General features: G+C 42.1%; 1 protein-coding gene across 2 annotated transcripts in view; it reads right to left on the bottom strand.

The window, feature by feature from the left end:
- Positions 1-22131, bottom strand: part of usp53b (ubiquitin specific peptidase 53b) — a 48688-nt gene that overhangs the window by 15153 nt on the left and 11404 nt on the right. Inside the window, exons 8-15 of one of the 2 annotated variants that reach the window (XM_035789050.2) lie at positions 18800-18905; positions 11869-12015; positions 9662-9811; positions 8141-8309; positions 6138-6248; positions 4062-4184; positions 1859-2672; positions 1456-1520 (exon numbers count right to left, since the gene is read on the bottom strand). In XM_035789050.2, the coding sequence (XP_035644943.1) occupies positions 1456-1520; positions 1859-2672; positions 4062-4184; positions 6138-6248; positions 8141-8309; positions 9662-9811; positions 11869-12015; positions 18800-18905 (1685 nt within the window). Of the gene's footprint in view, positions 1-1455; positions 1524-1858; positions 2673-4061; positions 4185-6137; positions 6249-8140; positions 8310-9661; positions 9812-11868; positions 12016-18799; positions 18906-22131 lie in introns of both variants that reach the window. The other variant, XM_035789049.2, reaches the window with a different exon arrangement.

A 22131-nucleotide genomic window follows, 5' to 3' on the forward strand; every position in this document is an offset into this window, starting at 1 on the left:
CAAATCAGAGCAAGATTACTGAATGTAAGTACACTGTTTACCTTCAGAGGTGAATGTATCAAACCAGTTGCAGTGATAAAAGTTTTTTGATGTTGTGCACTCTCCTCAGACAATAGCATGGTATTTTTTCACTGTAATAGCTATTGTCAATTGGACAGTGCAGTTACATTAACAAGCATTCAAGCTTTCGGCCCATATAAGACATGTCTACAGTATCTCCTGGAAAGTTTGCTCTTACTTACAATGTCATTCTAGTCACATTAGCACACATTAGCATCAACAGTCCCGGTATAGAGGCACCAATCCCGTAAAGGTTTCCTAACTCAGTTGCTGGAGAGGAAGGAAACTTCTCAGGGATTTCACCATGAGGCCAATGGTAACTAAAACAGTTACAGAGCTTAATGGCTGTGATCAGAGAAAACTGAGGATGGAACAACATTGTAGTTACTCCACAATAATAACCTACATGACAGAATAAAAATATTCAAAATCATGCATCCTGTTGAAAACAATGCACTACGTCATGAGGGAGGGAAATTATGTGGATATATTGAAGCAACATCTCACGACATCAGTCAGGAAGTTAAAGCTTGGTCGCAAATGGGTCTTCCAAATGGACAATGACCCCAAGGAGCTTCCAAAGTTGTGCAAAATGGCTTAAGGACAACAAAGTCAAGGTATTGGAGTGGCCATCACAAAGCCATGACCTCAATCGCATAGGAAATATGTGGGCAGAACTGAAAAAGCGTGTGCGAGCAAGGAGGCCTACAAATATGACTCAGTTACACCAGCTCTGTCAGGAGGAATGGGCCAAAATTCACCCAACTTATTGTGGGAAGCTTGTGGAAGGCTACCTGAAACGTTTGATCCAAGTTAAACAATTTAAAGTCAATGCTACCAAATACTAATTGAATGTATGTAAACTTCTGACCCACTGGGAATGTGATGAAAGAAATAAAAGCTGAAATAAATCATGAAAACCAGCAAAATGGTGACTGTAAATCAGGGAAAAAACGTACTCCCTTGTTTTGGAGCAGCCCTCCCACCCCAGTACATTTTCGAACTGTCCCTTAAAGAGAACATGACTGTCTTTCAGTTTAAACTACAATTGATGAACCTTCACTACATACAGTACTACAGCTGTAGGATTTTAATTGGAACAGTATTGCCGCAGCAAAAATAATCCTGCAGCATGTAGCTTGATCGGTGGTTAGGCTACATTAGTAGTTAGGCTATTAGCCGGCCAAAATTGGGCAACATGAAAAGTGCAATACGGTTAATATAACCATGTTTTCATGTTTTCAGTGAATTTATGTAAATCATGACGCCCATCTGCCTTTCCTGCTTTGCAGAAAAATTCTCAGAAACAAAAGAGTGATAAAAATAAGATCATACATCTGTACAACAACTTCTATATTAAAAACACACTCTTGAAAGCTCAGAACATCCACTTACCTTGATGCAAAGAGGAGTGTACCGCGTCAGGTTTTGAATCACATCTGTTTGGGTGAAGTTGACCCCTGCTGAAAAAAGAGAGAGTAAGATCGTTGTGATGCCCCAAGAGACGAAGCTTATGATGGACATTGTGGTGCAACTATCGTTGTGTGATATTTAAAGTGTCAAATGCATTGTATTTGCATTGCATGGGTCCCCTGAAAAGACAAAAAATCTATGTAAACAAATATAAGGAAAGTTTATTCGGTGTCAATCTACGAACTCGATTAAACGAGACTTGAATGTAAACAAAGTCCACCTTTGTGACTGCACACCTGGCACTAACCTATGCTTCTAGGCTTTAGCTCAGCAGGCTAAAGCCCGATCTCTAGATCTGGGTTCAAACCTAGTCTGTCACACATACCTCTGAGACTGCACCTCTGGTGTCAACCGCTGCTCCTTCCCGGCAAAGCTGTCTACCCCGGGCGAGTCAGGGTTGGTGGAGCCGCTGCTCAGCCGGTCGCTGCTCTCGTATCCCGACTCAGTCCTCTGGATTGTCCAGGTGTCGCTGCGCAACAGGGCTTTGGGCCCACCCTTGGCCCTCCCTCCACCTCTGCTCCCACCCCCTCCACCGCCCTGGTCTCCGTGCCCACTTGCCCTGCCCTCCGATTCGAGGGAGCTGTGGCTCTCTGTCTCCTGCCGCTGCTCGTCCTCGTAAATCGTCATCAAGCACTTTTGCTGCTTGCGTTCTTCCCTTATCCTGAGACGCTCCCGTTCCCGCTCTTTATCCCTTTCCCGCTCTTTTTCCCAGTCCCGGTTGTCCCGTTCGCTGCCGTGAGGCCTCTCCTGACAGGATGGTTTAGAGAGCCGGGGGCTACCACCACCGCCGCCGTGCTGCTGCTGTTGTTGCCGTCGTTCAAGGTCATTCAAGACGCTGTCAACGTTTAGAACTTCCCGGATGGGCCTCCAGGAGGGCTTGGCTTTGTTGCGGCCCACTCCCGACCCGCCATCCTTCTCCCACGCATCCTGGCTGCCGTCCTGTTCTTGGCGACCAGGGGAGGTTTCCTGTCTCCAACTGTGTCCACCAGGGGCACAGGATTGAGAGCGTGGGTCCTGGGAAGCTCTGTTCTGGTGGGAGGATGACAACTTGTCAGCCCGGGCGCCACTCCCGCCTCGCAACCTCTGGTCGGCGTGCTGCCTCAGCCCGCCCTCAGAAGGGGATCTGGCATAGGCCATATCTAAACAGGAAGTGACATACAGATATAGGATCTTCATTTGTAGCAGTTTGCTACAGCAGGACAATAATCCTGCAGCAACAGGAAATGTGAATAATTATAATTAATGGACATTTTTGTAGGGGTTGATACATTAAGGCAGATCAAGTCTGACATTTCAAAGTGGAAATTACAAACTTTAGAAATTCTAAACCTCAAATACACTTCACATTTTTATTTTCCTAGATTGCAGGAAAGTTCTACTGCAACAGGGTGATCAAATTAAGATCCTACATATGTAAGAAACAGCATTTCTGTTTTAGTGTGCCAAGCGTGCATATTGTACATATGTAGCATTGTAAAATGTATTTAGGCCTACAATCTACATATAAGCTTGATATAGGTGGTTTTTAAATATATCTCTTAGGATTGGATAAATTTAGCATAACAAATTAATGGCTCGATTGAGAGAAGAGAATCTCCTACACTTGGTCCAAGGTTTATATCGTAAAAGCCGAAGATATTTGACATTAGGATACAACACCTTCCAACATCGTCCAGATATGCCAAAAGACAATATTACATCATCTTTCTCTGAATATTCTGTTTCAGGTAGAATTTTGGGTCGAGAAATCTGATTGGAGAGGGCACTTTTGGGACACATGTCACATGGTCTTCTGGGAAACACTGGCAAAATGCAACGCACATTGTTTAGCTTTATCAGAAAACATACCTCTGAACTGAAAATGTAAGAATAAAAGCTAGGATTAGAACTAAACAAAAAAATGAAAGTGGTGAAGCACTCTTGGACCAATTATTTCCATCTTGCATGGTTCTGTTTGCCCTGAGCCAACTTTATCTGTGTAGGACAGATGTTATGCTCTTTTCTTGGAGATTGGCCATTGATGCCCTTAGTTTGCCCTTTTCTTCAGGGCCACATCTAAAATCAAATGCACCAAAACATTATCCAAGTGACCCATCAGGCAATCTATTGGAGGTGCACCACATCATCATATCACATTATAGTAAATACAATTTGTGGCTATAAACAGTGTGAAAAATCATACAACCACACAGGAGGAGAAAACCGCGGCATCTTAATAATCTACATTCAGGTTAACACAGTCAAGTATACATTGACTTTGGTTGTAAGCACTGTTTGGTTGTATAGTTCACTCATCACACGCAACATTACGTTTTTGGTAGTCAGTGACAAGTAACTGCCTCTGATTCAGCGAGTAGTCATTTCTAACTGCCACTGTAAGCTAAAACTGTTTCGACAAAGAGACTATGGACACAATATACTGGTTCTTATGCATGTCGTCAGCGCTCGTCATTGTTTTTCAAGGTACCCCTCAAAGGTACAGTAAAACGTTACCTTGTGAGTATAACAATCACTGTACTGCACGTTACCTTTGTGTGGATCTAGTTTTCGATGCCCTCTTTCGGCCTCTTTCTTTATCCCTTCTACCACCCTCTGGGAAGTCTCCTTGGAAGGATCCCGGAATGTGTTGGGACTAGCAGGTGGGCCTTTCACTAGGGATATTGGGATTGGGATAACACATGAGTTACAACACATGCTCTTTGGATTTGATTTGATTTATTGTACAATTTAAAAACACAATTCAACCACACAATGTGGATACAAAACATTTAAAATCATTAAGTATACCACAAAAAGGTTTAAAAACACTGCTGTTAGTTTTATGCTATTTTTATTTTTTTAATCTTAGTTGTCTCCTCTGCCAATTTGCCTTGGGGCCTTGACATACAGTAGGGAGAACAAGTATTTGACACACTGCCGATTTTGCAGGTTTTCCTACTTACAATGCATGTAGAGGTCTGTAATTTTTATCATAGGTACACTTCAACTGTGATAGACAGAATCTAAAACAAAAATCTAGAAAATTACATTGTATGATTTTTAAGTAATTAATTAGCATTTTATTGCATGACATATGTATTTGATACATCAGAAAAGCAGAACTTAATATTTGGTACAGAAAACTTTGTTAGCAATTATAGAGATCATACGTTTCCTGTAGTTCTTGACCAGGTTTGCACACACTGCAGCAGGGATTTTGGCCCACTCCTCCATACAGACCTTCTCCAGATCCTTCAGGTTTTGGGGCTGTCGCTGGGCAATAAGGACTTTCAGCTCCCTCCAAAGATTTCCCATTAGGTTCAGGTCTGGAGACTGGCTAGGCCACTCCAGGACCTTGAGATGCTTCTTACGGAGCCACTCCTTAGTTGTCCTGGCTGTGTGTTTCGGGTCGTTGTCATGCTGGAAGACCCAGCCACAACCCATCTTCAATGCTCTTACTGAGGGAAGGAGGTTGTTGGCCAAGATCTCGCGATACATGGCCCCATCCATCCTCCCCTCAATACAGTGCAGTCGTCCTGTCCCCTTTGCAGAAAAGCATCCCCAAAGAATGATGTTTCCACCTCCATGCTTCACGGTTGGGATGGTGTTCTTGGAGTTGTACTCATCCTTCTTCTTCCTCCAAACACAGCGAGTGGAGTTTAGACCAAAAAGCTCTATTTTTGTCTCATCAGACCACATGACCTTCTGCCATTCCTCCTCTGGATCATCCAGATGGTCATTGGCAAACTTCAGATGGGCCTGGACATGCGCTGGCTTGAGCAGGGGGACCTTGCGCGCACTGCAGGATTTTAATCCATGATGGCGCAGTGTGTTACTAATGGTTTTCTTTGAGACTGTGGTCCCAGCTCTCTTCAGGTCATTGACCAGGTCCTGCCGTGTAGTTCTGGGCTGATCCCTCACCTTCCTCACGAGGTGAGATCTTGCATGGAGCCCCAGACCGAGAGTGATTGATCGTCATCTTGAACTTCTTCCATTTTCTAATAATTGCGCCAACAGTTGTTGCCTTCTCACCAAGCTGCTTGCCTATTGTCCTGTAGCCCATCCCAGCCTTGTGCAGGTCTACAATTCTATCCCTGATGTCCTTACACAGCTCTCTGGTCTTGGCCATTGTGGAGAGGTTGGAGTCTGTTTGATTGAGTGTGTGGACAGGTGTCTTTTATACAGGTAACGAGTTCAAACCGGTGCAGTTAATACAGGTAATGAGTGGAGAACAGGAGGGCTTCTTAAAGAAAAACTAACAGGTCTGTGAGAGCCGGAATTCTTACTGGTTGGTAGGTGATAAAATACTTATGTCATGCAATAAAATGTAAATTATTACTTAAAAATCATACAATGTGATTTCCTGGATTTTTGTTTTAGATTCCATCTCTCACAGTTTAAGTGTACCTATGATAAAAAATTACAGACCTCTACATGCTTTGTAAGTAGGAAAACCTGCAAAATCAGCAGTGTATCAAATACTTGTTCACCCTCCTGTATTTCATCTAAGGCCAAAGGGGCCTGGGTCATGTTCTTCAGGGCACCCCGAAGTACGACGATTTTAGGTTCAATACGCTTCAAAGCCTTTACTGTTCTGTGCCTACTGGCCTTGAACCGGATCTTACCTCTTTTGTAGCCTGAGGTGGAGGGTGGAGGTAGCATCTGCTTATAGGGCCCCTGGTTGGAGCGGAGTGGGCCTGCTTTCTCCCGGACAGAATCCAGCTTCTTCATCCCTGCTGCAGAAGCAGAACATCAGACAGGCATTCAGTGAGATGAGGTGAGAGCTATTGGCCATGTTCCAGGCTGACTACATTTCAGATGCATGCCAGATCTCAGAACACTTTGATGGGTGTTTAACATGTCAGCTATCCACATCATATGATATAGAAATCTGATGCTTAACTGCGCAGTCAATTACGTGGCACACAACCAATGCAACATCTGCAATGCAGTTGGTCTGGAAAGCAACCTATGTGTATGAAGGCCTTTGCTCTAGCCTGACACTAACCCAGCTGATTGAGTTTCCCAACGGTTAGCAGAATAAAGTATGTTAAAGAAGGGCTAGAATAAAATCCTGCAGTGGTGGCCAACTGCACAGGAGGAGAGTTGGCCACCGTTGCTGTAAGCTAAAATGCAACATTGGACAATGCATTTAAAAAAACGTTAACCAGGCTTCAATTAGATCATGGAAATGCATGCAAGGCCAAAATAAAGCACTTTTATCTGTTGATTAGTAGTCCACTGTTTGATTGTCCCCCTCAATGTGTTTTCGCTTTACAGGTGTAGCGATATCAAAGACAAAATGCACTCTTTTTTTTACTTTATATAATTAGCCAAATATTGTATGGTAACAGTGTATTTATATTTGATTGGATTTCAACATAAAATAAGTATTTATGCTCTGAGTAGTCTGTGGCGAGCCCACAAGTTACACAATCTCCAATTCGGGAAAAGGTTATTCTCAGACAAGAGCACTGCTAAGGCAGGTTAACAATGCCTAAAAAAAACTATCAACGGCATCGATAATCCAGTCAAAACTGCCCAAAAGCAGTATAACAAATATACGTCCTTATATAAACCAATAATCTACCTCAAACAATAACGAAACACTCAACACTTTAATGACTTACTCTTATCCACATAATAATGCAAATCAAATCCCATTCCAAAAGAGGTGACCGGATACGACGCCCAGGCTAAACGGTCCATTTCAAAGAGCAGGACACCATTTCCGAAAGCAAGTGCATATTAGAATGGGAACAAACGCAGCATGGGAGATCACTGGAGGGAGTGAAAGCTACCAAGCGCACTTGACCTGGGGAGCAAGGATTGCAGGGAAAGCAGGGATTAGGCAGGCAGGCAGGCGTGGGCAGTAATCTGCACGCCACAGACATCCTCATATCAAGTTCAACTCTGCACACGACAAGGGAGCGGTTTTAAAAACAATGCCAGGCGCCATCACATTGGAAGGATGTTTTTTTCTCAAAGCGACGGCAGAGTTAGTTGTGTACTGTAGGACTCTGTATTACGCATGTAGTGGAAGCAGGATAGTACATATTCTCTTTCCACAGCTACGTTATTTGAGGGGAAATGTATTGTTGCTGGGTTGTGGGTGGTGGATATGTGATTTAAGATAGAACCTTGTGTATGGGCAAGAAAATTGTGGAAAGACAGTGAGGACGACTGTGAAACAAAGTCTACTTAAGGCATTTAGGTCAAATGCATTCCACTTAAATGCCTTAAGTAAAGTGTTACCAACATTTTTGCACCAGGTGGTAGTGACCGAAAAAGTTAAGTAAACGTTTAACGACCATAACCTAACCTGCCCCACACCTCCCATTAAAGGTCTGCTACACTGGACACATAATTTTTGCTGAGCGTGAGACGCTCTCATTCATTTCAATATAACCAAGAACCTACAAAAAAACGTTGCATAAAATTATGCTCTGGTTCTATTTTCAAGAATTTGAAGTGCAGCACACGACCAAAAAAACTCTCGATAAAGTGGCTCACGCTCTGCTCACGATGGCAAAAGTAACGAGTCCAGTGTGGCAGGTAAAAAACCAACTGTTTTTGTGACGACTCATTGTGACACACATGTAAACCCACCGTTAATGTTTCGTCTTACCTGGCACTTCCCCGTTGATGTTGGCTTTAAAGCGGGGACACATGGTTGTTTGTCTGGGTGCGTCCTCGCTGGAGACTGGGGTCCCCTCCAGGTTAGTGTAGAACAGGAGCAGTGGTTGGAAATGTCCCCGGATGCATTTAGAGGCCACGTCTTTCCACTTGGATCCGATCTAAGAAGAACATTAAAAAATAATGTACAAGTGAAAATAATGTTTTAATGTGTAACTGACATGTTTGAGACTAAACGCTAAAGAATAGCAACTACTATGTTGACATACGTGACGTTTTTATTTTCTTCATATAATGTGGAAGTACAGAGAATTTTCGGTGTATTTCTACAGTACCAACCAGTCAAAAGTTTGGACACACCTACTCAAAGGATTTTCTATATTTCTACTATTTTCTACATTGTAGAATAATAGTGAACACATCAAAACTATGAAATAACACATATGTTTGAAGAATATAAAATATAGTTTGATGTGTTTAGCACTGTGTCTACAATGTAGAAAACAGTAAAAATAAAGAAAAACCCTTGAATGAGTAGGTGTCCAAACTTTTGACTGGTACTGTACGTGTGTGGTGATTCCAAATGAAACAAGGTCTAGTGTCGTGTTTTTGTTGGTGAGGCATAGACCTTGTATAACTATCAGCTTAACGATGGATAGTTTGAGTAAGATGTTAAAATGGCTTCCAACTTTTGTGAACCTGTCCATTTTGCCTTCACGTTTCATCATTACAATTTGGCAGAGCTCTTGTGAGAGCCTTTAGTTGATTGCTAAGCTTTTTAAAACATTTAAATTAAAAAAATGTTTAACTTGGCAAGTCAGTTAAGAACAAATTCTTATTTACAATGACAGCCTACCTTCCCTAACCCAGACAATGCTGGGCCAATTGTGCACCACCCTATGGGACTGCGATACAGCCTGGGATGGAACCTGGGTCTGTAGTGACACCTCTAGCATTGCAATACAGTGCCTTAGACTGCTGCGCGACTAAGGATCCCAAGGATAGCTCAAAGGATAGCCCAGCTGTTAAAAGGAAAGCATTGCTTTTTATGGCTCTTGTCCAAAAAAATATATTTAGCATCAATAACCTACTTTCTTTCATTCATTAAACACAGATTATGTTTGCCGTTGGCTATGTTAAAGGGACATTACACTCCAAAATCAACATTTGCCAGATGTTTTTAGACCTCAAATGTAGTCTTAACATAAAAAATGAATCCACATTGGATCGTGTCAATGTATCTGTATGCCAACACCAAATGAATGGAAAAGATAAGCACCTAATAAGATCTGGTAATGATTTGGTCCTTAACGTTCTGATTCATTTGATGGAGCTGGATCGGCTGAATTGATGGCCTGGGACTTATCTCAACATAAGAGCACTTTTGAGGTTGTTTTCAATGTTTTGACACGACTTCTGCAACATCTGCACAACTAGATCATCTATGAGATATTAGAAGCATTTTTCTCAATTCATTTGAAACAGACCCCAACACATTCATTTAAACACTCACCTCTTTCACGGTGGCGTCATCGAAGAAGACCCATTTTGAGGACTTGGTGTGATAAGCGAACGCAGAGTAATGTTTGCTGGAGAAACAAATCATTCCCACGAGACGTAACTCACTCCTTTTGGCGTTCTCATCAGTGACCCGGTTGAACAGCTGAAATAAGACATACATGAAAGATGGCATACACGAACAATGGAAACATATTATCAATTAGGATAGGAATCTACAAACAACTTTGACACTTAGCTAACACTCAAGCAACCCTAATAGAGCTATCCAGTCTGACGCCTGCCAGATCTCACAGCACCTGGATAGGATTTAGTCAGACTGGAATGTGAACATAAACAGTGGACAATCATGTCTCTCTGTGTGTGAGCTATTTCCTATTTGGAGTGTGTTCATACTTTTGTTCTTGGATCATACTTCACAATATGTGCCCCTAATAACTTTGCATTTAAATGGTAGGCTACAAAGGCAGATACAGTGTAATTACAATGACATATTGCTACATACTACTAACAATTGTTATACCTGATTGTGGCATGAAAAATTCAAGGAATTACGAATAATATCAAGGTCACGTTTCACAATAAGTGTCCCTAATACCTACATACTGTAGGCAGGTGCAGTCAGTGTAATTATAGTGTAGGCACACATTGTAACATATAACCTACATCTGTTATACCTGTTATAGCACTACACCTACAGTTCCCCTATACATGTAGTTACACAGTAATAACTGTAGTAACACCATTGTAATGATGTCAGCTTTTCCTTATTTGTTTATCTGTTGTTATTATATTTTGAATACAAGCAATTGAGTAATATCTCACATATTTGCAAATATTTCATTTAATGTTTATTGTTTTCTTTTCTGAAAACATCTTCATTTTTTAAGTTGTATTCTTCAAAATGGAGGCGTAGTTACTTTATTTTAGCAGATACAATGAGACCACTGGAAATCGTACAGACTGAAGTTTTAAGGATAATACTGTATACTGAAGATTTGCCTCTGGGGGTGCTTTTGAAACCAAAAGGGCCCACGAAATGGAATAAAATATTGTGCAGAAATTACATAATTGGACACCCATGTAGGATTTAAAAATATTCTAAAATGAAGGACTGTGTTGTTGAATGGGATTGGGGTGCAGTGTGGGTCAGTTGGTAGATCATGGTGCTTGCAATGCCAAGGATTGTGGGTTCGATTGGCATTGGGGCCACCCATACAAAAATGACTAAGTTGCTTTGGATATAAGTCTGCTAAATGTATACACTAACGTTCAAAAGTGCGGGGTCACATTTAGACATTTCCTCGGATCCTAATAACATATCAAAACACCAAATACTTAGAAATGTCCTTGTTTTTGAAAGAAAGTCATTTTTTTTGTCCACTAAAATAACATCAAATTGATCAGAAATACAGTGTAGACATTGTTAACGTTGTAAATGACTATTGTAGGTAGACAAGGCAGGTTTTTTATGGAATATCTACATAGGAGTACAGAGGCCCATTTACCAACAACCATCACTCCTGTGTTCCAATGGCACATTGTGTTAACTAATCCAAGTTTATAATTTGAAAAGGCTAATTGATCATTAGAAAACCTTTTTGCAATTATGTTAGCACAGATGAAAACTGTTGTCCTGATTAAAGAAGCAATGAAACTGGCCTTCTTTAGACTAGCTGAGTATCTAGAGTATTTGTGGGTTCGATTACAGGCTCAAAACGGCCAGAAACAAAGACATTTCTTCTGAAACTCATCCGTCTATTCTTGTTCTGAGAAATTAAGGCTATTCGATGCGAGGAATTGCCAAGAAACTGAAGATTTCGTACAACGCTGTGTAGTACTCCCTTCACAGAACAGCGCAAACTGGCTCTAACCAGAATAGAAAGAGGAGTGGGAGGCCCCGGTGCACAACTGAGCAAGAGGACAAGTACATTAGAGTATCTAGTTTGAGAAACAGACGGCTCACAATATTCTTTCAAAAACAAGGACATTTCTTGACACCAAACTTTTGAACGGTCGTGTATATTGTTTTTATTATGAATAATTATTGTTATCTTATTCTGTATTATTATCATTGTCATTTTTAAAATTAATTGATTAATATTCAATAATCTTGTATATGAACCAGTCAGTCAACCGTCAAGCCAAATTTGATGTAAACAAGTAGCGACTAAACTTCCATTGTGTATTTTTAACTCTTACCCCCGAGAGGTTGAGATGTGGACCCAGTGACCTAACCACATCCTCTGTAAGGTCAGACTGCTCCGCGTCCCACACGAAGCCAATGGTGACGATCTCTGGGCAGTTCAGGAGAACCCGACGGATTTTGATGCTCTGGCCACAGTTGCTCTGCAAAGAAGATGAGAAATTATCATCCAGGAGAGGTAATTAAAAGCAGAAATTCATTTATAAATCTATGTATTTTATTCCAGAAACCTTGTCAACTTTGCCATGAAACATGTTGCATCATATTGGAATCATAAACTATAATATATACAGAACTATGGTAGCACTTTATAATAACTCCACGTAAATAAAGCATTCATAATGGATTTTAATAATGTATTAATCACTACTCCCACATTTGTAAATGTTAGTAACCTAGTAACCATTTATAAACAACTTCTAAATTATTTAATAATGATGTATAAGATGTTTAATGAATAATTTCCTAATCGTTAGTTAAGTCTTTTTGTGTGGCCTCATCTAAAGTGTGGGCTATATATACTTTATATCACAAGATATGCTACTGGTAGATATTCCAGTAGTCTCAAAATGGCCCCTAGAATTTATCAATGGTTAAACAATAAGCACACAACACCAAGGATCTTTAAGAAAATATATTGAAAATGATATTCCAAAACAGTCACACTGCTGTAATAGTGTGATGTGTACCTTTATACAAATGCTGAGGAAAATAATGAAAATGCTAATATATGCACACACAGTGTTTTCGGAAAGTATTCAGACCCCTTGACTTTTTCCACATTTTGTTACGTTACAGCCTTACTCTAAAATGGATTAAATAACAAAGACATCCTCAGCAATCTATACACAATACCTCACAATGACAAAGCAAAAACAGTTTCTTAGTAATGTTTGCAAATGTATTTAAAAAAAAACTTAAATACCTTATTTACACAAGCATATATTCATGAGATTCGAAATTGAGCTCAGGTGCATCCTGTTTCCATTGATCATCCTTGAGATGTTTCCACAACTTAATTGTCCACCTGTGGTAAATTAAATTGATTGGAAATCATTTTTAAAGGCACACACCTGGTCAGGGAGGTAACAAGGAACCCAATTGTCACTCTGACAAAACTCTAGAGTTCCTCTGTGGAGATTGAAGGAACCTTCCAAAAGGATAACCATCTCTGCAGCACTCCACCAATCAGGCCTTTATGATAGACTGGGCAGATGAAAACACCTCCTCAGCGTAGCCTAGTGGTTAGAGCGTTGGACTAGTAACCGGAAGGTTGCGAGGTCAAACCCCCGAGCTGACAAGGTACAAATCTGTCGTTCTGCCCCTGAACAGGCAGTTAACCCACTGTTCCCAGGCCGTCGTTGAAAATAAGAATATGTTCTTAACTGACTTGCTTGGTTAAATAAAGGTAAAATAAAAAAATAAAAAAGGCACATGACAGCCGACTTGGAGTTTGCCAAAAGGCACCTAAATTACTCTCAGACCATGGGAAACTCTTTAGGCTGAATGCCAAGTGTCATGTCTGGAGGAAACCTGGCACCATCCCTACAGTGAAGCATTGTGGTTTTTCAGCGGCAGGGACTGGGGGCAAAGTACAGAGAGATCCTTGATGAAAACCTGCTCCAGATGGAATTCAGGAATTCAGACTGGGGCGAAGGTTCACCTTCCAACAGGACAACGACCCTAAGCACACAGCCAAGACAATGCAGGAGTGGCCTTGAGTAGCCCAGCCAGAGCCCGGCTTGAACCCGATTGAACTTCTCTCGAGAGACCTTGAAAATAGCTGTGCAGCAACACTCCCCATCCGATCTGCAAAGAAGAATGGGAGAAACTCCCCAAATACAGGTGTGCCAAGTTTGTAATGTCATGCCCAAGAAGACTTGATGCTGTAGTCGGTGCCAAAGGTGCTTCAACAAAGTACTGAGTAAAGGGTCTGAATACTTATGTAAATATGATATTTCTGTTTTTACTTTTTAAGAAATTAGCAAAAATGTCTAAAAACCTCTTTTTGCTTTGTCATTATGCGGTATGGTGTGTAAATTGATGATAAGAACAAAACAATTTAATACATTTTAGAATAAAGCTGTAACGTAAGAAAATGTGAAAAAAGTCAAGAGGTCTGTACGTGTTTTTTTGGCAGTGACTTTTCTACCAAAACCAAAGTGTGGATTGCAGTCACTCCTTTAGACAGTCGAATCTCAGTTAACCCAGAACTAAAACCTTGCGTGTTTGTGTTTGCAAGTCTATCCTCGCAAAAGGAAACTCTCCACCAAAGCAAAAGGAAACTCTCTGCCAAAGCAAAAGGAATCTCTCCGCCAAAGCAAAAGGAAACTCTCCACCAAAGCAAAAGGAAACTCTCCGCCAAAGCAAAAGGAAACTCTCCACCAAAGCAAAAGGAAACTCTCCACCAAAGCAAAAGGAAACTCTCCGCCAAAGCAAAAGGAAACTCTCCACCAAAGAAAAAGGAAACTCTCTGCCAAAGCAAAAGGACACTCTCTGCCAAAGCAAAAGGAAACTCTCCGCCAAAGCAAAAGGAAACTCTCCGCCAAAGCAAAAGGAAATTCTCCGCCAAAACAAAAGGAAACTCTCCGCCAAAGCAAAAGGAAACTCTCCGCCAAAGCAAAAGGAAACTCTCCACCAAAGCAAAAGGACACTCTCCGCCAAAGCAAAAGGAAACTCTCCACCAAAGCAAAAGGAAACTCTCAGCCAAAGCAAAAGGAAACTCTCCACCAAAGCAAAAGGAAACTCTCCACCAAAGCAAAAGGAAACTCTCCACCAAAGCAAAAGGAAACTCTCAGCCAAAGCAAAAGGAAACTCTCCGCCAAAGCAAAAGGAAACTCTCCGCCAAAGCAAAAGGAAACTCTCCGCCAAAGCAAAAGGAAACTCTCCACCAAAGCAAAAGGAAACTCTCCGCCAAAGCAAAAGGAAACTCTCCACCAAAGCAAAAGGAAACTCTCCGCCAAAGCAAAAGGAAACTCTCCGCCAAAGCAAAAGGAAACTCTCCGCCAAAGCAAAAGGAAACTCTCCACCAAAGCAAAAGGAAACTCTCTGCCAAAGCAAAAGGAAACTCTCCACCAAAGCAAAAGGAAACTCTCCACCAAAGCAAAGGAAACTCTCCACCAAAGCAAAAGGAAACTCTCAGCCAAAGCAAAAGGAAACTATCCGCCAAAGCAAAAGGAAACTCTCCGCCAAAGCAAAAGGATACTCTCCGCCAAAGCAAACTCTCCGCCAAAGCAAAAGGAAACTCTCCACCAAAGCAAAAGGAAACTCTCCACCAAAGCAAAAGGACACTCTCCGCCAAAGCAAAAGGAAACTCTCCACCAAAGCAAAAGGAAACTCTCAGCCAAAGCAAAAGGAATCTCTCCACCAAAGCAAAAGGAAACTCTCCACCAAAGCAAAAGGAAACTCTCCGCCAAAGCCCCTGGCCTCCTTCCGGTTATTTCGCTACACGCACAAAGCGGTCAACGTTTAAGCACTACATTCACCCATTCCTGGTACATCCAAATAATCAGTGACGAAAACCCAAACACTGAAACTACTCCTGCGAACAGATTATTTGGTTTACGCACAGAATTTATCCTCATGAAAAGGTCTACTTAGTGAAATGTGTCTGCCACATTTAATCAAACCCCACTGAATCAGAGAGATGGGGAGGGTTGCATTAATTCATCAACATCCTCGGCGCCCAGGGAACAATGGGTTAACGGTGTTGCTCAGGGGCAGAATGACAGATTTTTACCTTGTCAGCTCAGGGATTCGATCCAGCAACCTTCGGTAACTGGCCGAACGCAACCCGCCAGGCTATCTTACTGCCCAGAGCAGTCCATATACTGCTTACGAGGTAAGGAAGCACATATCTGAATACATTATTCCGCTGAACTATCCCATTACGTTTAAAACCTTACTGCCTTTAAAAGACATGTAAAGGTGCTGCCAAACAAAGCCATGTGTGAAAATAGTCTGCGGTTAAAAGACTGAGGCACTGTAGGCATTTGAGGTTTATACGTGTAACATTTCTAACTGCAAATCATACATGTAACATTTATACCTCAATCATATATCAGTAGTATTGAATAAATAAAAATCCACTAGTGAAAAATTGCTGTTGTGTGTAGGCTACATCTCCCTGTTTTATGATTATTTTGCATTGGCGAGGTTGACAACATAAGCAGAACATTCCATTACAACGCTTCCTCAAGTCCTGACATCAGATGTTTGACTATATATACTGCTCCAAAAAAATAAGGGAACACTTAAACAACACAATGTAACTCCAAGTCAATCACACTTCTGTGAAATCAAACTGTCCACTTAGGAAGCAACACTGATTGACAATAAATTTCACATGCTGTTTGTGCAAATGGAATAGACATCAGGTGGAAATTATAGGCAATTAGCAAGAAACCCCCAATAAAGGAGTGGTTCTGCAGGTGGTGACGACAGACCACTTCTCAGTTCCTATGCTTCCTGGCTGATGTTTTGGTCACCTTTGAATGCTGTCGGTGCTTTCACTCTAGTGGTAGCATGAGACGGAGTCTACAACCCACACAAGTGGCTGAGGTAGTGCAGCTCATCCAGGATGGCACATCAATGCGAGATGTGGCAAGAAGGTTTGCTGTGTCTGACAGCGTTGTGTCCAGAGCATGGATGCGCTACCAGGAGACGGGACAGTACATCAGGAGACGTGGAGGAGGCCGTAGAATGGCAACAACCCAGCAGCAGGACCGCTACCTCCGCCTTTGTGCAAGGAGGAGCACTGCCAGAGCCATGCAAAATGACCTCCAGCAGGCCACAAATGTGTGTGTGTCTGCTCAAACGGTCAGAAATAGACTCCATGAGGGTGGTAATGAGGGCCCGATGTCCACAGGTGGGGTTTGTGTTTACAGCCCAACACCGTGCAGGACGTTTGGCATTTGCCAGAGAACACCAAGATTGGCAAATTCGCCACTGGCACCCTGTGCTCTTCGAAAGATGAAAGCAGGTTCACACTGAGCGTGTGACAGACGTGATAGAGTCTGGAGACGCCGTGGAGAACGTTCTGCTGCCTGCAACATCCTCCAGCATGACCCTTTTGGCGATGGGTCAGTCATGGTGTTTTGGGTGGCATTTCTTTGGGGGGCCGCACAGCCCTCCATGTGCTCGCCAGAGGTAGCCTGACTGCCATTAGGTACCGAGATGAGATCCTCAGATCCCTTGTGAGACGTTATGCTGGTGCGGTTGGCCCTGGGTTCCTCCTAATGCAAGACAATGCTAGACCTCATGTGGCTGGAGTGTGTCAGCAGTTCCTGCAAGAGGAAGGCATTGATGCTATGGACTGGCCTGCCCGTTCCCCAGACCTGAATCCAATTGAGCACATCTGGGACATCATGTCTCGCTCCATCCACCAACGCCACGTTGCACCACAGACTGTCCAGGACTTGGCGGATGCTTTAGTCCAGGTCTGGGAGGAGATCCCTCAGGAGACCATCCGCCACCTCATCAGGAGCGTGCCCAGGCGTTGTAGGGAGGTCATACAGGCACGTGGAGGCCACACACGCTACTGAGCCTAATTTTGACTTGTTTTAAGGACATTACATCAAAGTTGGATCAGCCTGTAGTGTGGTTTTCCACTTTAATTTTTAGTGTGACTCCAAATCCAGACCTCAATGGGTTGATACATTTGATTTCCATTGATAATTTTTGTGTGATTTTGCTGTCGGCACATTCAACTATGTAAAGAAAAATGTATTTAATATGAATATTTCATTCATTCAGATCTAGGATGTGTTATTTTAGTGTTCCCTTTATTTTTTTGAGCAGTGTATTTCCTTAAAGACCCTCTGTATTGTGTGCTTATTGTTTAACCATTGATATGTTCTAGGGGCCATTTTGAGACCTTCAGGAGCATCAGGTACTGCTGGAATGTCTACCAATGGCCATCTTTTTGTGAGAAATTACACTGGTATCTCAAAATATTTATTAAGTATTTTTAAGGTATAAATAGCCCACACTAGACGAGGCCATGCACAAATACTTAACTAATGAATAGAAATACATGAAACATATTTTAAATGGAGTAATGGTTAATAAATGATAAATAAACTATTTACTAATCCTTCATAATTATTATTTACATGTTGTTAATTATTCTTAATGTTGTTAATAGGAAAAAATGTAAAACAACTTTCATTACAGAAAATACAAAAATAGCTTTAATATCTAACTTTAAAAATCCTGTGTGATATGATTTTATTTTTCCCAGGCACAGTAGAAAGGGTTAATGGAACATAGCACTTTCACCAGGGCTGACGCACATTGAAGTGGTAGACCAGTGCTAGCCAATCGAGATGAGAGAGCAACAGTGGATAAGCCTTAACTGCTATTTATATCCCTAGCACTAGTCTGGCAGCCTCTCCTTCAGGCCTGTTCCCATCATAATGTCACACAGCAGAATACAGACAGTAGAAATCAGCTCGATGCGGGTTTGAATTAAATAATGTCTGGATCTGCATTCACTTGCTTTGGGATACTGCAGGTACAGTAGCTATAATATATTGTTATGATGGTCATACTTTAAGGGTTCAGTTCAATAAAACAGTATTGTAGTATTTAATGAGTAGCGTTTACTGTGAAGATGTTTCCCATTGTATTTTATATCACAGAATGTTGTTGATACCGATAGAATAGCTGGTAGAATCCATTCATACCGAACATTGCTTCAGTAAGGGACTTTCACACAGTTCAGAAAGCATTAAAAAAATCCATTGGAGTCATGTACTGCTCGAAGCTGGGATGAGTTCGTCTAAATGACACATTGCAGTCACATTGTTCAGCGCCAACTTTATGGCTGCATAGATAACAACATGGCCACATGTCAAAAACAAATACATCACGTTGGATATTCGACTTCAAACTATGGTTCACAATGAAAATGAGCTAGCAACATACCGGACAGTTCCGTAGGTCACCGATGGTGTTTGCCGCCTGCAGCAATTCCCCAAACATGTCCGACCGAAGCCTGTCGTTCTTCCCCAGGACGTGGCCCACCTGTTGGCTGGGACACAGAGGAGGCGGGATAATAGGGGTGTCTTTCTGCACTTTAAATCACATAAGCCTTATCCAAAACTAACAGCAAGTGGAAGAGGAACAAATGTATGCAGTGACCCTTAGCAGGCTAGTACAGTCACACTTTACATTAGGGCCTTACAGCCCTTATTACTGTGTAATTATTCCTGTAAGTGCAGTACAGTTACTGTATAGTTACTACACTGTACTGACACACTGTACTTACCACACACAAGTTAAACAGTTATAATAACATTGTAGTGTAAAGTCTTACCCACCACTAGCACATTATGCTGTTGGAGTACTTTGGAACTAAACGTTTAGTTGGACGACCTACTAGAGCAGTAGGTCTATCCTATAACTAGCTGTGCTTACACACCTGGTACAGGGCATTCGCATAGGTTATTGCCTTATAGTTATCGTAGAATGATGCCTATATGCACTGTCAAATCAAATGTTGTCAAATCAAATGTTATTTGTCGCATGCTTCATAAAACAACAGGTGAAATGCTTTTCCCAACAATGCAGAGAGAAAAATATAGAAAAAATAATAACACAAGGAATACATCCACAATGAGTAACGATAACTTGCTTAGACACTAAGTGTACACAACATTAGGAACACCTGCTCTTTTCATGACATAGACTGACCAGGTGAAACCTATGATCCCTTATTGCTGTCACCTGTTAAATCCACTTCAATCAGTGTAGATGAAGGGGAGGAGACAGGTTAAAGAATTATTTGAAGCCATAAGACGATTGAGACATGGATTGTATATGTGTGCCATTCAGAGGGTGAATGGGCAAGACAATATATTTCAGTGCCTTTGAAAGTGGTATGGTAGTAGTTGCCAGGCATATCCGTTTGAGTGTGTCAAGAACTGCAACGTTGCTGGGTTTTTCACACTCAATAGTTTCCCTTCTGTATCAAGAGTGGTTCACCACCCAAAGGATATCCAGGCCAGCATCCCTGTGCAACGCATTCGGCACCTTATAGTCCATGCCCTGACAAATTGAGGTTATCAATTCGTCAAATTTCTGCCCTGCTGGAGATGCCCCGGTCAACTGTAGGTGCTGTTATTGTCAAGTAAAAACATCTAGGAGCAACAACAGCTCAGCAGCAAATTGTTAGGTCACAAGCTCACAGAACGGGAATGCCCCCGAATGTTGAAGTGCCTAGCGCGTAAACATGGTCTGTCCTCGAATGCAACACTCACTACATACAATAACTGTTCATCGGGAGCTTCATGAAATGGGTTTCCATGGCCGAGCAGCCGCACACAAGCCTAAGATCACCATGCACAATGTCAAGCGTCAGCTGGAATGGTGTAAGCGTGCCGTCATTAGACTCTGGAGCATTGGAAATGTGTTCTTTGGAGTGGTGAATCATGCTTCACCATCTGGAAGTCCGAATGACAAATGGGTTTGGTGGACGCCAGGCGAATGCGACAGGCCCCAATGCATGGTGCATTTGGTGGAGGAGGAATAATGGGGCTGTTTTCATGATTTGGGCTAGGCCCCTTTGAAATCTTAATGCTACAGCATACAATGACATTAATCTAGACGATTCTGTGCTTCCAACTTTGTGGCAAGAGTTTGGGGAAGGCCCTTTCCTGTTTCAGCACGACAATACCCCCATGCAAATGTGAGGTTCATACATAAATGGTTTGACGAGATCGGTGAGGAAGAACTTGACAGGCCTGCACTGACCCTGACCTCAACTCCATCGAACACCTTTGGGATGAATTGGAATGCAGACTGCGAGTAAGGCCTAATCGCCCAACATCAGTGCCCGACCTCACTAATGCTCTTGTGGCTGAATGGAAGCAAGTCCCCGCAGCAATGTTCCAACATCTAGTGGAAAGCCTTCACAGAAGAATGGAGGCTGTTATAGCAGCAAAGGGACCAACTCCATATTAATGCCCTTGATTATGGAATGAGATGTTCGAAGAGCAGGTGTCCACATACTTTTGGCCATGTATTGTATGTACATATAGGTAGGGGTAAAGTGACTAGGCATCAGGATATATTATAAACAGTAGCAGCAGCGTATGTGATGAGTCAAAATAGTTAGAATAGCTAGTGCAAAGAGGGTCAATGCAGATAGTCCGGGTAGCTATTTGTTGAACTATTTAGTAGTCTTTTTAATTTATTTTTATTTTATTTCACCTTTATTTAACCAGGTAGGCTAGTTGAGAACAAGTTCTCATTTGCAACTGCGACCTAGCCAAGATAAAGCATAGCAGTGTGAGCAGACAACACAGAGTTACACATGGAGTAAACAATTAACAAGTCAATAACACAATAGGAAGAAAAAAAAGTGGAGTCTATATACATTGTGTGCAAAAGGCATGAGGTAGGCGAATAATTACAATTTTGCAGATTAACACTGGAGTGATAAGTGATCAGATGGTCATATACAGGTAGAGATATTGGTGTGAAAAAGAGCAGAAAAGTAAATAAATAAAAACAGTATGGGGATGAGGTAGGTAAAAATGGGTGGGCTATTTGCCGATAGACTATGTACAGCTGCAGCGATCGGTTAGCTGCTCAGATAGCAGATGTTTGAAGTTGGTGAGGGAGATAAAAGTCTCCAACTTCAGCAATTTTTGCAATTCGTTCCAGTCACAGGCAGCAGAGAACTGGAACGAAAGGAGGCCAAATGAGGTGTTGGCTTTAGGGATGATCAGTGAGATACACCTGCTGGAGCGCGTGCTACGGATGGGTGTTGCCATCGTGACCAGTGAACTGAGATAAGGCGGAGCTTTACCTAGCATGGACTTGTAGATGACCTGGAGCCAGTGGGTCTGGCGACGAATATGTAGCGAGGGCCAGCCGACTAGAGCGTACAAGTCGCAGTGGTGGGTGGTATAAGGTGCTTTAGTGACAAAACGGATGGCACAGTGATAAACTGCATCCAGTTTCCTGAGTAGAGTGTTGGAAGCAATTTTGTAGATGACATCGCCGAAGTCGAGGATCGGTAGGATAGTCAGTTTTACTAGGGTAAGTTTGGCGGCGTGAGTGAAGGAGGCTTTGTTGCGGAATAGAAAGCCGACTCTTGATTTGATTTTCGATTGGAGATGTTTGATATGAGTCTGGAAGGAGAGTTTACAGTCTAGCCAGACACCTAGGTACTTATAGATGTCCACATATTCAAGGTTGGAACCATCCAGGGTGGTGATGCTGGTCAGGCGTGCGGGTGCAGGCAGCGAACG

This window comes from Oncorhynchus keta, chromosome 16 (assembly GCF_023373465.1).
Source record: "Oncorhynchus keta strain PuntledgeMale-10-30-2019 chromosome 16, Oket_V2, whole genome shotgun sequence".
Taxonomy (NCBI): domain Eukaryota; kingdom Metazoa; phylum Chordata; class Actinopteri; order Salmoniformes; family Salmonidae; genus Oncorhynchus; species Oncorhynchus keta.